Source organism: Fringilla coelebs (genome assembly GCF_963513975.1).
Source record: "Fringilla coelebs genome assembly, chromosome: 9".
NCBI lineage: Eukaryota > Metazoa > Chordata > Aves > Passeriformes > Fringillidae > Fringilla > Fringilla coelebs.
Genome location: NC_140067.1, coordinates 24750686 through 24765139, shown reverse-complemented (window position 1 = coordinate 24765139; position 14454 = coordinate 24750686). Strand labels below are relative to the sequence as shown.

The window sequence follows — 14454 nt, the reverse complement described above, 5'->3', positions numbered from 1 at the left end:
ATAGCTTTCCAGATGGTGGTGTTATACCAGATCTGGGTGGATTATATGTGCACGTGCAAGCAAAGCAAATGATTGAGTTGACTCTTTCCACAGGTAACAGCAAAAACCATTGCACAGCATGAAGAATTAATGAAGAAAACTGAGACAATGAACATACTCATAGAAACCAACAAGATGTTAAGGGAAGAGAAGGAGAGGCTGGAGCAGGAGCTACAGCAGATACAAGCAAAGGTTAGAACTGAGCTTCACATAAACCTTTCAGATGTTCAGTGTATGGGTTAAATGTCAGGATATACCATTGCTGATTACAGTAAATATGTGATTTACATTATAATTATTCCTTTAAGTCATACACTAATGAGGAAACTTTACATTTCCAATTTTAAAAGACTTTGGTCTATCTGCAGTATTGGAAAGCATGAAGTTCAGTTCCATTTAGATGAACCTGGAAGTCAGTGTTTATCCTTAGCTAGAGATATACCAGGAGCAAGGATATTATCAGCAATTACATTACAAATGGCACAAGAATGCATTTAAAACAAACCACAGCTTTATTAAGAGCTTAAAAGTGAGATACGGCTTGTTTTAATGGTAACCAATTGGATTTCAACATTAAAAATCTCTCCTGTACCAAAGTACATCTAAGATTGGGAAGTCGCACCAATATTTTTTTTCTCTGTAGGATCATCCTCTGCTGTTGTCTTTGTCCTTTTCTCTTCTTCCAGCTGGCCACTGGAAGGCAGAGAGTTAGGAAAGAAGCTCTGTCATTACTTTTTCCTGAGGGATTCCTTCAGTCTCCTGAGGTGCAGAGTGTAACTCCTTACTGTGCTTTCTCAGGTACGCAAGCTCGAGGCAGACATCCTGCCCTTGCAAGAGTCGAATGCTGAGCTCAGTGAGAAGAGTGGGATGCTGCAGGCAGAGAAAAAGCTCTTGGAAGAGGATGTTAAACGCTGGAAAGCCCGGACTCAGGTGGGGAAATGTCTCCTTTTGAAGAACGTAATGTGGAAAAAAGGCCCACCAGTCAAACAACTGAAGTGCTAAATTTTCTTACAAAGAATAAAAAATTAAGAAATATGTTTGAATTATGAAGCATTGTTCACGCAGTTTCAAAGGTGGCTATTCCATATCAAAATGCAAAAGCAGTAGCTTTAATCCAAAGAGATTTCTGGCTACAACTGTGTAATTATTTTACAAAAATGCCCCTCCTTGTTTCCCCTTCCAGCATCTACTGAGCCAGCAGAAGGACACCGATCTCGAAGAGTATCGAAAGCTGCTCTCTGAGAAGGAGGCAAATGCCAAGCGTGTCCAACAGATGAGTGAAGAAACAGGCAGGCTTAAAGCAGAAGTTGCCAGGTGTGGTATTGGTCAATTTGTAAAAGGTTTTCTGCAAAGCAAAATATTCTAATTACAGCTGTATCTGAAAGTGTAATTTCCTAAGTGTCTCCATGTAACTGTGAAACTTTTGGTATTCTTCCTGTGGCTTGATAACAAGTAGGGAAGATGAACTGAGAGTTGTTTTGCAAGCTGTCTATTAGCTGAAATTATTCCAAAGTCATGTATTGTAGAATGATTTCTATTCTGTATTGCAAAATCCTAGGAAATATAATCCACTACAGATAATGCCTGTGATGTTACATAAATAAGGGATATTGAAATGTATATATGTTTTCAAGCATCTTATTTGCATCTCCCTCTGATCTCTTCATCATTTAGAACTAATGCATCCTTGACTACAAGCCAGAATCTTGTTCAGAGCCTGAAGGATGAAGTAACTAAAATAAGAACAGAAAAGGACACTTTGCAGAAAGAACTGGATGCTAAAGTGGCTGACATCCAGGAGAAAGTGAAAACTATAACACAGGTCAAGAAAATTGGTCGCAGGTACAAAACTCAGTATGAGGAACTGAAAGCACAGCATGATAAGGTAGGTGGAACTGAAGTGGAACATTCCTTAGTGTTTCTGAGGTTTGCCCAGGACTTTTAAACCAATCACTTGGCACGCAAAAGCATCTTGTGAAAGTAATGACATTGTGATCAGATTGTCCCCTTCAGCCTTGTACCCATTGATGCCTTTCAGATGGTTGCAGAATCATCAACTCTGCCTTTGGCAGAACCACAAGAAGACCAGGTTTCTGCCCAGGAAGTACAAGAGCTAAAAGACACTCTCAGTCAAGCTGAAGTGAAGACAAAGAATTTGGAGACTCAGGTTGAAAGTTTACAAAAGGTAAGAACAGTGAGTAATTTTAGAGTACTGTTCTCCACTGCAGTCCTAAGTGTGTAACAGTGAATAATTGGAGGGTGTTTTAATGTGTGTCACAGAAATATGGGACGTGACCAATTGTGCCTCTGCTTTCTTGGGAAGGGGAGATCTCAAGCCTGGTATAAATCCTGTGTCTAATGTGTCTCACATTATTTCCTGGAATAAGTGGAAAGAGAATGCTCTTCTCCAGCTCTTGCATTCAGAGGGGACTGAACTGTTGTTGATAAGAAGCCTTTTAACCTTAATCCAGTGGCCAGCTAATACTCCTTGAACTTGGGCCCTGTATTTGCCAGTGTAGTTGGTTGTGGCCAACAATTGCAATCTTTCTCCCTCCCTAGACAATAACAGAAAAGGAAACTGAAGTTAGAAATCTCCAGGAGCAGATAATGCAGCTACAGACAGAACTGGCCCGTTTCCATCAAGATCTACAAGAGAAGACTACACAGGAAGAACAGCTCAGGCAACAGATCACGGAGAAGGAGGAGAAAACAAGGAAGACCTTGCTTGCAGCCAAGCAGAAAATTGCACAGTTAGCTGGTACTGTATTTCTTTTTTTTTTCTGTCCTTAGAGATTTTTGATTATTTCTATGGAAAAACCTTTAGACAGGATGCTTGAAAAATATGGCCTGCTTCATATTTTACCAAAAAGCATTTTCTAGATTAAATGCTACAGGGATTTTTCTAAAGTTTAAAATTTAATTCCTCCAGGGGATGATATAAGTACATAAGTAGCTGCATACTGCACATAGAAAAAGTTTTACTTACTTTTGGCCAGTGAACATGATTACATTTTTGATCCTTCTGTTGATTAGAGCAGATTGGCCCTACTAACAACTCAGGTAATTCTCCCCTTCCCTAAATGCAGAGTTGCAAAACACATTGTCTCCACTGTTTTTAAATGTCACTGAGAGGAATGATGGTGTAAGAGCTTGCTGAAAACATTTTGTTCTTTTGGGACTACTTCTTTAAATTTTTATTTATCTATATTTATTACATATTTTTCTATCTTTCGTTTCTTTTTATTTAATTGCAATTGAAAAGAAAAGTGTCTATATTGCCTCCCAGATCTCCTTTTATAGCTTAACATTTTTAGGATTTCAGAATACTTCAGTGACCGGGTAAAACACTCAGGTGTTCAGTGTGCAGATTTAGCAAGGCTGGACCCTTTCCTGTTCCACCAGGTACAAAAGAGCAGCTCACAAAGGAGAATGAGGAGTGGAAGCAGAAGAGCAGCTCCCTGGAGGAGCAGAAAACGGAGCTGGAGGTGCGGATGAGCGCCCTGAAGTCCCAGTACGAGGGGCGGATCTGCCGCCTGGAGAGGGAGCTCCGGGAGCAGCAGGAGCGGCACCACGAGCAGCGGGATGAGCCCCCAGAGTCCACAAACAAGGTACAGCATGTACACACTGCCAGGCAGCCCTGGGACAGCAGCCAGGCCACCACTGCCCAGCCTGGACTCAGGTGCCACCATGCCCTGCTCTTGGAAATACACAGGTTGGCCTCAGTAAGGGTTCAGAACTTAATTTAAATTTCCTGCCCTAATCAGAGTTCCCAGCACCAGCAAGCAGGCAATTCTGCCATTCACAGTCAATCAGTCAAGGAGCTGTTCGTGTTATGCCCTCTATTTTTGTATTTTACTTATGCATTCAGTATAATGGGTTCATGTCTCAAAGCTTCAGAAAATACCTGAGCAGTTACCAAATTGTTTTCCAGCCTTGGTATGGCTGGTATGATTTGGTTCAGGGAATTTGCCATAATTACAGAGTCTGCCCAGGTAAATACCCAACAAGCATTTCTTTCACAGACTGGTTAGCAAAGTGCTGAAGTGTTTTCCATGTTGCTTGCTCTGTTTCACATGTACCTGACATAATATTTCTGGTTTTACCTAATAGGTCCCAGAACAGCAGAGGCAAATCTCACTCAAGTCTACTCCAGCTTCAGGTGAAAGAGGAATGTGAGTTCAAGGGGTTTGCAGAGTTTCTGTGGTTGATACTTCTTGGGTTTATCATTATATAGTTGCTCTTCTTTTTAGCAAATCACCAGCTTTTCCTAATTCTTCATAAACAACTGCAAAGATACTGACTGACATAGTGCATTCCTCCTGTTTTCTCAGCCATGTCTAATCAATAGGGCTTTTAAGCTGCAAGCTGGCATATTAGCCACCAGGAATATGGAATCTGGGAAACATGGAAGGTTTTTAAAAAATATTTTCAGTCTTCAAGGTTTTTGAAGTTGTGTAATTTTGATTGTTCACTTTAACCTTTTTGGTTTTAGGAAGGGTCTTCCTTGTGCAAGAATGAGAAATGGACTGATCAGATAACTCCAAAAGATAAAATAGTCATTTGCCTAAGCTCTGAAATGGGAAATATTGCTGTACTACTGAGCTGGAATAACAAACTCCCTCAGCTATTATGAAATACATCCTTTAGACAGCAAGATGTCCAAAAATTTTTTAAAATTTGGTTGCCCCTTGTCTCAGCCAAGAGATGATGTTACTCTGTATTGAGTAAATTAGTTTTGATGTAAGATGTGTTACTCACTGTAACAAAGTCCCAGACAGCCAACAGTACAAACATTTTGATCTGTTACTAGATTTCCTACTTGATTACCTTGGAAGAAACCTGTCAGTTCTCCAAGCTGGATTAAACACTATTGATGGTATAGTGTGTCTCTCTTTTTCAACTATAAAAAGTTGTGAAGACAATTCCTTAGGCTGTTCTCAGGCTTTTAAATTTAAAAGCTTTTAAAAACAGTGTTTCTCACTATGAAAATATAGTTGTTTGTTATTTTTAAAGTCTGCTTGCTGTACCATGATGAAACCAATCTCCTGTTTTTCAGTGCCAGCACTTCAGATCCCCCAACAGCAAATATTAAACCAACTCCTGTTGTGTCAACTCCCAGTAAAGTGACTGCTGCTGCAATGGCTGGGAATAAGTCTACTCCAAGAGCCAGCATCCGTCCCATGGTGACTCCTGCCACAGTCACCAATCCCACCACGACCCCCACAGCCACTGTTATGCCAACAACACAGGTGGAGACTCAGGAAGGTGAGCTTTTTAGTGTAGTATAAGGATCCTCAGTACTCAGAAGTGCTGCCTTTACCTTGAAATGTTGGTGGCAGTCAGTTTGGAAGGGCCACAGACAGTGTCAGTGTCCCTGCATCTCTTGGCGTTTTGCGCTTCCATGACCATTCTACGTGCAGCAAAATTCATGGTTCCTCAGCTGGAGATGTGCATAACCTGAATTCATCTGCAGAACACTGAATGTGCTTGTTCAGGGCATCCTGAGAGGGAAGATGTGAGCTGTGCTGGATGAATGAAGACCCTGACTGTGCTGCTGTTTGCCTTCCAGCCATGCAGTCGGAAGGACCCGTGGAGCACGTGCCGGTGTTCGGGAGTGCCAGCGGCTCCGTGCGCTCCACCAGCCCCAATGTGCAGACGTCCCTGCCCCAGCCCATCCTGACTGTGCAGCAGCAGACTCAGGCCACTGCCTTCGTGCAGCCCACCCAGCAAAGCCACGCTCAGATCGAGCCTGCAGCTCAGGAGCCAGCCCCTGCCATCGTGGAGGTGGTGCAGAGCTCCCAGATAGAGAGGCCCTCCACCTCCACAGCCGTGTTTGGCACAGGTTGGTGTCATTTTGTAGGCCTGCCTTGCTCAGTAGTTCCTTGTAGGTAGCTCCAGTTGGACCCTTGGCCAACCAGGCCTCACTTCAGTTCGAGCCTTTTCCCCCCTCCCTTATTTTACTGTACATTTTAGTAACTTCTAAAGTTAGGCTTCCTTCTTGAGGTGTCAGAAATGGTGCCTCTGAAATACTGTTGGCACTGAATTCCTTAAAAAAAAAAAGGAAATAAAACTTTGTGTTTGTCTTTTTCAGAGCAGCTTTGCTCTGAAGGTTTAATACATTCAACCTTGCTGGCTCTGTTTCCATGGCACTATGAGCAAGGTTAATTTTAGGAGCCATGAGTAAGCTTGAATTTAAAATATAGGAAGTACTCTAAAGCTACTCACTGTAATACACTCTTGCACGTCTGTTTGTCCTACACAGTGTAAATAGAACATTTGTTCCCAAAAAATCATTTCTGCAGACTGTTGGGGTTCTCTTTTTCCAGCTGATACTCTTAAAGATTTTGGGTGTACTTGTCCAAAGCAAAGATGGTGGAAGAAATATTTGGGTTTTACACTGGGGCTTATGCTTAGGGTCAGTTAAGTTGTGAATAAAGGCCTGAGAGCTTGAGACTTGTAACTAAAGGGGTTGATGTTTTCCTGGCCTAGGAAACAGCTCAGTGCAATTCTGATTGTTTGTTATCATTCAGTGCAGAAATGTAGGTGATCTTCAGAGGAAAATAGCAAAGCTTTTGATTTCTGGTTTGTACATGTGTTGCTCTGAAAATAACTGAGAGGTCTTTGCAGTTTCAGCTACCCCCACTTCCTCACTGTCTAAACGCTCCCGAGAGGAAGAGGAGGACAACACTGTGGAGAACTCAGACCAGATCTCTGAGGAAACAGTGGATGCACCTACTTCAAAGAAACTGAGAATCATGCAGAGAGTTGGGCCTGAGGTTTGCACAAACATAAAGTGCTATCACTTAATCTTTGTAGGATTTGAATGAGAAGAAAAAATGTGTTACTTCAGAGCAAATCAGTGAATTCTTAATTGACTTTCTACTCTGTTGGGGAGGAAGCAATTATATTGAGGTATCTAAAAAGGTAGAGGTTAAACCAATTGGAATGAATGATGTTGATGTTAACCTGTTGAGAGGTTAAGATAAGAGAGGAAGAGAGAGGGCCATATCCTAGGATTGAGGAGGAAGAAGTTCAGACTTCTTTCAGTGTGGTTCACAGTAATTCTGGACAAAAATATAGGGTATTTAGGAGATGGGAAGAATAGATGACTTGCTGGAAAAGCCTACAGAAGATGCAAGTGAATGTTGGTGTGAGGGATTTGGGATGTGCTGTGAAAAAGGGATAAAATTGATGAGACAAACAGCCTCACAGTGTTAAGGAAGCCAAAGGGATTTTCATAAGAGAAAAAGGGCAGGATTGTGTAAGAACATTACCACTTAAGGATCTGAAAGGCTGGAGGTAGAATGGGAAACTTTGATTTGGTGTTGGTTCTGAAAAGATTGAGGTCCAGCATGTTGGGGAAGTTGTATTTCTCAAGGGCAGGGAAGTGAGATTTTTGATAAAAGCATTGCTAAGGAAGCAGGAGAAAATGTTGCCCATAATCTTTGTGGTAAAACATAATTTTTCTTAAAGAAGTAAAACAAAATCTTAAACATGTTTAGGGCTATATGATGTGTTTTAAATGAGAAAAATGTTTGTTCTTCCAGGAGGAAGTGACAGCAGAAGAGAGCACTGATGGAGAGGTGGAGGCACAAACATACAATCAAGACTCACAAGACTCCATTGGAGAAGTAAGCATATTTGAAGAGCAAAAATGTTCAGCAGAAATAGCCATCTGCCCCAGAAACTCTCAGTATGTTTAGAAGTGAAATCTCAAATGGAATCCTGCAGGTTTCCCATGGAAATCATTTAAAATGTTTTAAAGTTTAGACTTCAACTGTTCAGTCACTGACAGTCACCTGTCACATTCTCTTTTGTCCTCTCCTCTGGTCAGTTTTTAAGGAACCAGCAATAGCTGTCCTGTAAGCATCAGAGTCTGGTTCTCTTGCTGTTGTTGGCAGTGCAGTGAATTTGGTTTGTTCTGGTGATTGCCTTTGCTCTTTGGCAGGGTGTGACACAGGGGGAGTACGCGGCCATGGAGGACAGCGAGGAGACTTCCCAGTCTATCCCAATAGATCTGGGGTCCCTTCAGTCAGACCAACAAAACACTTCTTCATCTCAGGATGGCCAGTCCAAGAGAGATGATGTGATTGTAATTGATAGTGATGATGAAGATGATGACGATGAAGAAAATGAAGGGGAACAGGAAGTATGTATATCATGGAATTCCTTTATCATTCTGTCTTTCATCAGATGTAAAACTCTCCAGGCAGGATTAATTTAATCAAAATATTTTTGACTAAGTGGTCTGTATTTATGTTGCCTGAACTTGTAGTGTTTTAAAGCTACCTGCTAATTCACCTTGAATTTTTCTTTTATCTTCCTTTATCTGAACCCTCAGGCTTTTCCATCTTCTTTCCTACCCTTGACCTGTTGAAGAGGGAGAGAGGGAGTGTCTGGGTGGGTGTTGATCTGTGCACCACATCCAGCCTACTCCACTCCCCTTTCTGCATTTCCCTAAGGCTCTTTTATTGTCTCATCACAGGATTATGATGATGAGGAAGAGGAGGACGAGGATGATGATGAAGACACAGGGATGGGAGATGAAGGTGATGACAGCAATGAAGGAACTGGTAGTGCTGATGGTAATGATGGATATGAAGCAGATGATGCTGAGGTGAGATTTGTACCTTTCTTTTGTAGTCTGGTAAATTTTTTGCAACAAATCAGTGCTGTAATGCACAGATGTGAATGCTTGGAAGAGAATATCTTGGTATAAATTCATCCTCAAAAGTTGAAAGATGATACTGGGTCATAGTAATTTCTTACAACTGGTGTTTTCACCAGAAAAATCATCTAGGAATGTTTAAGAGGGCTGAAACCAGAAAAATCAACTAGGAATGTTTAAGAGGGCTGAATGAAAATACAAAGTACAGGAGCCAGCAGCAAATACTGTAGTTGCAAAACTGGTGAGGTTTTTGAAGAGCTGGATGTTTCACAATCTGATGTTATTAAATGTGGGTGGCTACATTGTACAGGTTTGTATATGCACAGGTAATCAAAACTTCTGAAATCTCATACAGTTGAATATATTAACCTAATGCTGTAGATACAAAAATCTTTTAAGATTGTCATATATTTGACTTTTTTTACTTTCTGAATACTTTTGTACTGCTTTTATATTCTCTTTGCAACCTATAATTTGTTTAGTCATACTCTGTTTATGTGGGATTTTAGGGTGCTGATGGTACAGATCCTGGAACAGAGACTGAAGAGAGCATGGGAGGAGCTGAAAGCAACCAGAGGGCAGCAGATTCCCAAAACAGTGGTACAGTTATTCCATGGTTCTTCACAGTCTATGTAGGCAGGGGGTGGGAAATGTAGAAGCTATTTTCCATGTATTAAAATCTGCATTTAAAAGTAAAAATATCAGTGAAATACTAAAGGTCATTTCAACATGCAGTGTGGATTCTTTTGAAATGATCTTTTCTGGATTTGTTCTAAATTCCTTTGAAAATCCTGCAAGCCCTGGTTGTTGTGGAAACTTAATGGCTCACTGAATTAATCGGTCTCTAAATCAGCACCTGAATAATTAACACTTCGTTTCAGCGCTGGAGTTGTAGCTGGCACAAGTCCTCTTTAAGTGATTTTACGTAACAATACTGGGCTGTCCCCAGGCTTGCAAGAGAAAAATGAGTTAATTCGTGGCAGAATTGTTCCTAGGGTTTTCCCCCTGTGTATTTGTGTTGTAGGAGAAGGGAGCACGAGTGCTGCAGAGTCCACGTTTGCCCACGAGAGCCTGCCATCGGCATCGTCCGAGCGCCAGGGCCCGCGGCCCCCACAGTCCCCGCGGAGACCCCCACACCCCCTGCCCCCACGGCTCACCATCCACGCCCCTCCCCAGGAGCTGGGGCCCCCAGTGCAGGTACAAACAGCTCCAGTGCCTCAGGAGACTTGGAAAAAGAAATTGCTGTATGATTTCTTATCAATAAGATCCATTGGGAAAAATGTTGCCAGCTGTTCAGCGTGATAGAAATGGTAGCTGGGCAAAGGGGTTTAGTCATCCTGCAGATGATGGCTGGACAGGGAACATAGAAATCCATCCCCAGTGCCTTACTGCTTTTTGTCTTGGAATTCTTATTATATTATACCAGTACTATGTCAGTCAGTGGCTGATGATATTTCCACTCAAAAAGCTTTTCTTAGCCTGGTTGTAGCTCAGATTTGAAGGGATTTTATGAGTTGCCCCAGTGTAGATGGGGCAAAGGAATGCTGCCATTTATTTTACAAGTTAAACCTTTCACAGTCAGTGCCTGACCCCCAATGACCCTTTAGGTTTTGTAAATTAAACCATTACAACAGGAGTTCTTCAAAAATACCCTGACTGAAATGATCCTTTACCATTAACTTGTGCTGAGGCTTGGGATCATAATATTTTTGTGTGCAAGTTTTCTTTATTCAGTAGAGACTTGAGTAAAAGATTACTGTCACTTGCCCAGAATATACACGTTGTCCCCCAGAGAGTGCTGGGGCATTGAACAGGTTCTCCAGGGAATGGGCACAGCCCCAAGGCTGTCAGAACTCCAAGAGTGTTTGGACAATGCTCTCAGGCTCTTCCTGGGTTTCTTGGGCCTGTCCTTCATGCAGAGGTTGGACTTGATGATCCTCGTGGGTTCCTTCCAGCTCAGGATATTCTGTAATTCCATGATGCTTGCCATATTTACTCATCTAGCTGCTATCCTTGGCTCTGACTGGACACTTATAGGTTGTTAGAATTCCAGAACCACATTCACACAACTTCCCCCATTTCTTTCCCATAAAGAGAATCCAGATGACTCGAAGACAGTCGGTGGGGCGAGGGCTTCAGCTGACCCCTGGGATAGGTGGAATGGTGAGTGTATCAGAATCTGCTACTAATGCCCTGCTTTTATGGAGCATTTCTAACTCCTGGGGTTACTTCGGTTTTTAAAAAAGCCTGGCTGCTGATTTTAGGGGAAGATGGTCTCTGTAGTCTTGCAGAAAATATCCTACTCCTGTTAATTCTTGTATTAATGGAAGGCAAAGATTAGAAAACTCACAGGAAACAAAAGGCTTCAAAAAATGCTCAATTGGTTTTGTCTAAGGTGATTTTATTTACTTATTTTTAGAGTCAAAGTGGCTGTGTTGCTGGAAAAAATAACACTAAGTTCAGCCTCATCCTAAAGGAACAAGGCTAATTTATTCTGTCTCCATCAGCTAATTTTGAACCCTTTATTCAGCTGTATTTGGCAGAACAAATGCAGGTTCAGTGAGAGAAAAGAGACTAAGTACCTCCTGTGAGACCAAAGGCATCAGCTTTAGATGTCTGAAATTAAACAAGAATTTTGTTAGAGCTAAATCTGTCTTTGTTTTGCTGGACTGTGTGGGAAAAAATCAACCTTTAACTCAGCTGGTAAAAACTGGAAATACATTGTAGGCTCTCATATCAGTCTCTTTTTTTCCAGCAGCAGCATTTCTTTGATGATGAGGACAGAACAGTTCCAAGCACACCAACTCTTGTAGTTCCACATCGTACAGATGGATTTGCAGAAGCCATTCAGTAAGTAGATGTGAAAAGAAAAAGAGGAAAAAAAGGCTTTTCTCTATTCTTTATTCTATTCTTTCTGTTTTTCAGTGAAATGAAAAAAAATTTAAATTAAATGAACTTTTGATTGAAGTAACATGGTAGGTAGTAGGATAGATAATTGCATGTGCAGATAAGTAATTATTGTTTGAATTCTGTGTCATATAACTGATCAGATTGGGAATTGAATATTCTCCCATGTATTGTAGCCTGGTGATTTAAGAAGAGATGAAACAAACAAAAAAGTTCTATCCAATTTCCTTCCTTGTTCTTCCTCCCTCCCCATTAATATTGCCAGTGTAAATAGAAAAAGTTGCCTCTGTTTTGGCTTTTGGGATGTTCTGAACATGTCCAGCAATCCACTTAAAATTGTGAGACTTCATAGAATAGATAAGTAAAGAATATTCTCTTCAGGACTATTGTGTTGTACTGATTTTGAATGCATTCCTAATAATTTGAGAGCTAATTGCTGTTTATTTAGCAGTAGCTCATGCTTGATTTGTTCTCTTGGTGAGAAAGTTCTGCCCCCTGGCCTGATCTTTGGGGAAGCTGCAGAATTCCTTAAGTCTGTATTTTCCAGTTCCCCCCAGGTAGCTGGAGTTCCTCGGTTCAGATTTGGGCCCCCTGAAGATATGCCACAAACCAGCTCCAGTCACTCTGATCTTGGGCAGCTGGCATCACAAGGAGGTAAAGCAGTTTTGGGCTCTCTTTTCTGTGGGTCTTTGAGTGAAAAAGGGAGAATTCAGTCAACAAAACACAATTCTTCACACAATGCTTCTGGAAATTGTTGAAGTGTGGAAACCTGCAACTCTTAAATAATTGTCAGCAGTGAGAGAATAACAGAAATTGAGAAGGTTATTTTCAAGCTGTTACATTTACAGTTGTGTTAGGATTTTGAAATTGAATTAAATATTGAAGGAATGGTTTTTAACTTCAGTTTTACTATTGGTTGTAGCTTCCCTGTAGTGAAACAATAGGGGGAAACACCAAATGCAAAGAAATCTTTGGCTATATCCTTATCTGCTCAGAGATGCTCAGGCTGTTGTTTGTTGTTGGCCTGAATCTGTCCCTTTCTCTGGCATCGCTGTCGGCATGGAACACAGGCTGTTCTCTGAAGAAAGCTCACAGCAAAATAATGGCATAATGCAGGGATGAAAGTTAACAAGCAGTAATATTTTCATCAAGGTGTTACCTTCCAGTAAGTTATGATCAGCTCTGGCAGTAAGTCAAAACAAACCAAAAATCTGCTTAAATACAAGTGACTAGATTTTATCAAGTGGCCAGTGGTTAATCCTTTTTATAGCCGCTCATTTGGATGGATTGTCACTGGAACTTTGTGTTGCAGGTTTAGGGATGTATGAAACCCCACTGTTTCTTGCCCACGAGGAGGAATCAGGGGGTCGTAGTGTCCCCACAACACCGTTACAAGTGGCAGCACCGGGTAAGTGGCAGAGGTTTGGAGAGCGAAGCAGGGAATGATTCCCCGTGGTCGGTGCAGTGCTGCCGCTCCTCGGGAGTGCTGGGCAGCCTGTCCCCAAGCTGCCCGTGCTGTCACAGGCTCTGTGGGCAGGGCCTGAGGGTGTCTGTGCTCCGCAGTGACGGTGTTCACGGAGAGCGCCTCGGCCGACGCCTCGGAGCACGCGTCCCAGTCCGTGCCCATGGTCACCACCTCCACCGGCAGCCTGTCCACCACCACCGAGCCCGGCGCCGGCGACGACGCCGACGAGGTCTTCGCAGAGGCAGAGTCTGAGGGGTAAAGCACCACTGGTTTGGTTCGCTAGCACTGCTGACATGTTCACTGTCACCCAGGGGCAGCTCAGACAGCGTTTTGTAGTGCTGTGGGGCTGGACAATCTGACTCTTCATCCAAAACCAATGGTTTTCTGCTGATCTTCTCCTTGGGGTTTAACAAAGTTAACATAAAAGTCACCAAAAAAAATATTATTTTTTAAGAATGCAGAGCAGTCTTAAAATAGTCAAATACTGATGTTAAAGGCATGGGTTGAAGGATTAGTTTGTAGAATAAAGACTAGGGCATTCCTGTGTAATCACTCCTCATGCAAAGCACACTTTTATGATTAAGCCACCCAGTGAAGACAGTGCATGTACAGAAGATAAAGCACGGGGCTGGAAAAAGCAGTTCTTAGTGAATTTTGAAGACAATTTTGTCTTTTGCTTTACAAGTTCAACTTTTAATATATATAATAATTGCTATATTTTGTATTATGATGAAGTAAAGATCTAAAAGGAGACAGTTTATCTTTTTATGCTATATTTTACTTTTGATTTTCATTGAATCTTTGTGTTCCAAGACAAGTTTGTTTTCTGGACCTTTTTGAAACTACACAAATACACTTACATGGTTCTCCTCCCCCTCCTTCCCTTCTAGCATTACTTCAGAAGCAGGTCTAGAAATCGATAGCCAGCAAGAAGAAGAATCTGTTCAAGCATCTGATGAGTCAGATCTTCCTTCAACTAGTCAGGATCCTCCTTCAAGTTCATCTGCAGGTACAGGATTATCACAATAATAGTTTGTACCTTTTCATTAAGAGTGGGAATTCCTTTGTCCAGCATCATGGCTGGTAGCCAGGATACACAAAATAAGATAAAACCCTTAGAATCAAAGACTCATTGAATGGTTTGGGGTGGAAGGGATTTTAAAGCCCATGCAGTGTCACCCCTGCCATGGGCAGGGACACCTTCCACTAGCCCAGGTTGTTTTGAGCTTTGTCCAGTCTGGCCTTGGACACTTCCAAGGATCCAGGAACAGCCACAGCTTCTCTGGGCACCCTGTGCCAGGGCCTCTCCACCTTCACAGAGAACAATTCCTTCCCAACATCCCATCTGCCCCTGCCCTCTGGCAGTGGGAAGCCA

The 14454-nt window shown here is 42.0% G+C and overlaps 1 protein-coding gene across 6 annotated transcripts in view; it reads left to right on the top strand.

The window, feature by feature from the left end:
- The window catches only part of TPR (translocated promoter region, nuclear basket protein), a gene marked incomplete at its 5' end in the record, with an annotated part of 33090 nt that overhangs the window by 16944 nt on the left and 1692 nt on the right, over positions 1-14454 (top strand). For 2 of the 6 annotated variants that reach the window (XM_084211614.1, XM_084211611.1), the window contains 22 exons: positions 94-231; positions 838-969; positions 1223-1353; positions 1714-1924; positions 2078-2224; positions 2599-2797; positions 3442-3647; positions 4150-4211; positions 5096-5304; positions 5609-5881; positions 6667-6815; positions 7587-7670; positions 7988-8188; positions 8525-8656; positions 9217-9307; positions 9732-9904; positions 10802-10870; positions 11466-11557; positions 12162-12268; positions 12927-13022; positions 13178-13334; positions 13970-14088. In XM_084211614.1, coding sequence (XP_084067740.1) covers positions 94-231; positions 838-969; positions 1223-1353; positions 1714-1924; positions 2078-2224; positions 2599-2797; positions 3442-3647; positions 4150-4211; positions 5096-5304; positions 5609-5881; positions 6667-6815; positions 7587-7670; positions 7988-8188; positions 8525-8656; positions 9217-9307; positions 9732-9904; positions 10802-10870; positions 11466-11557; positions 12162-12268; positions 12927-13022; positions 13178-13334; positions 13970-14088 — 3178 coding nt within the window. Of the gene's footprint in view, positions 1-93; positions 232-837; positions 970-1222; positions 1354-1713; positions 1925-2077; positions 2225-2598; positions 2798-3441; positions 3648-4149; positions 4212-5095; positions 5305-5608; positions 5882-6666; positions 6816-7586; positions 7671-7987; positions 8189-8524; positions 8657-9216; positions 9308-9731; positions 9905-10801; positions 10871-11447; positions 11558-12161; positions 12269-12926; positions 13023-13177; positions 13335-13969; positions 14089-14454 lie in introns of all 6 variants that reach the window. The other 4 variants (XM_084211613.1, XM_084211610.1, XM_084211612.1 and 1 more) reach the window with 2 other exon arrangements.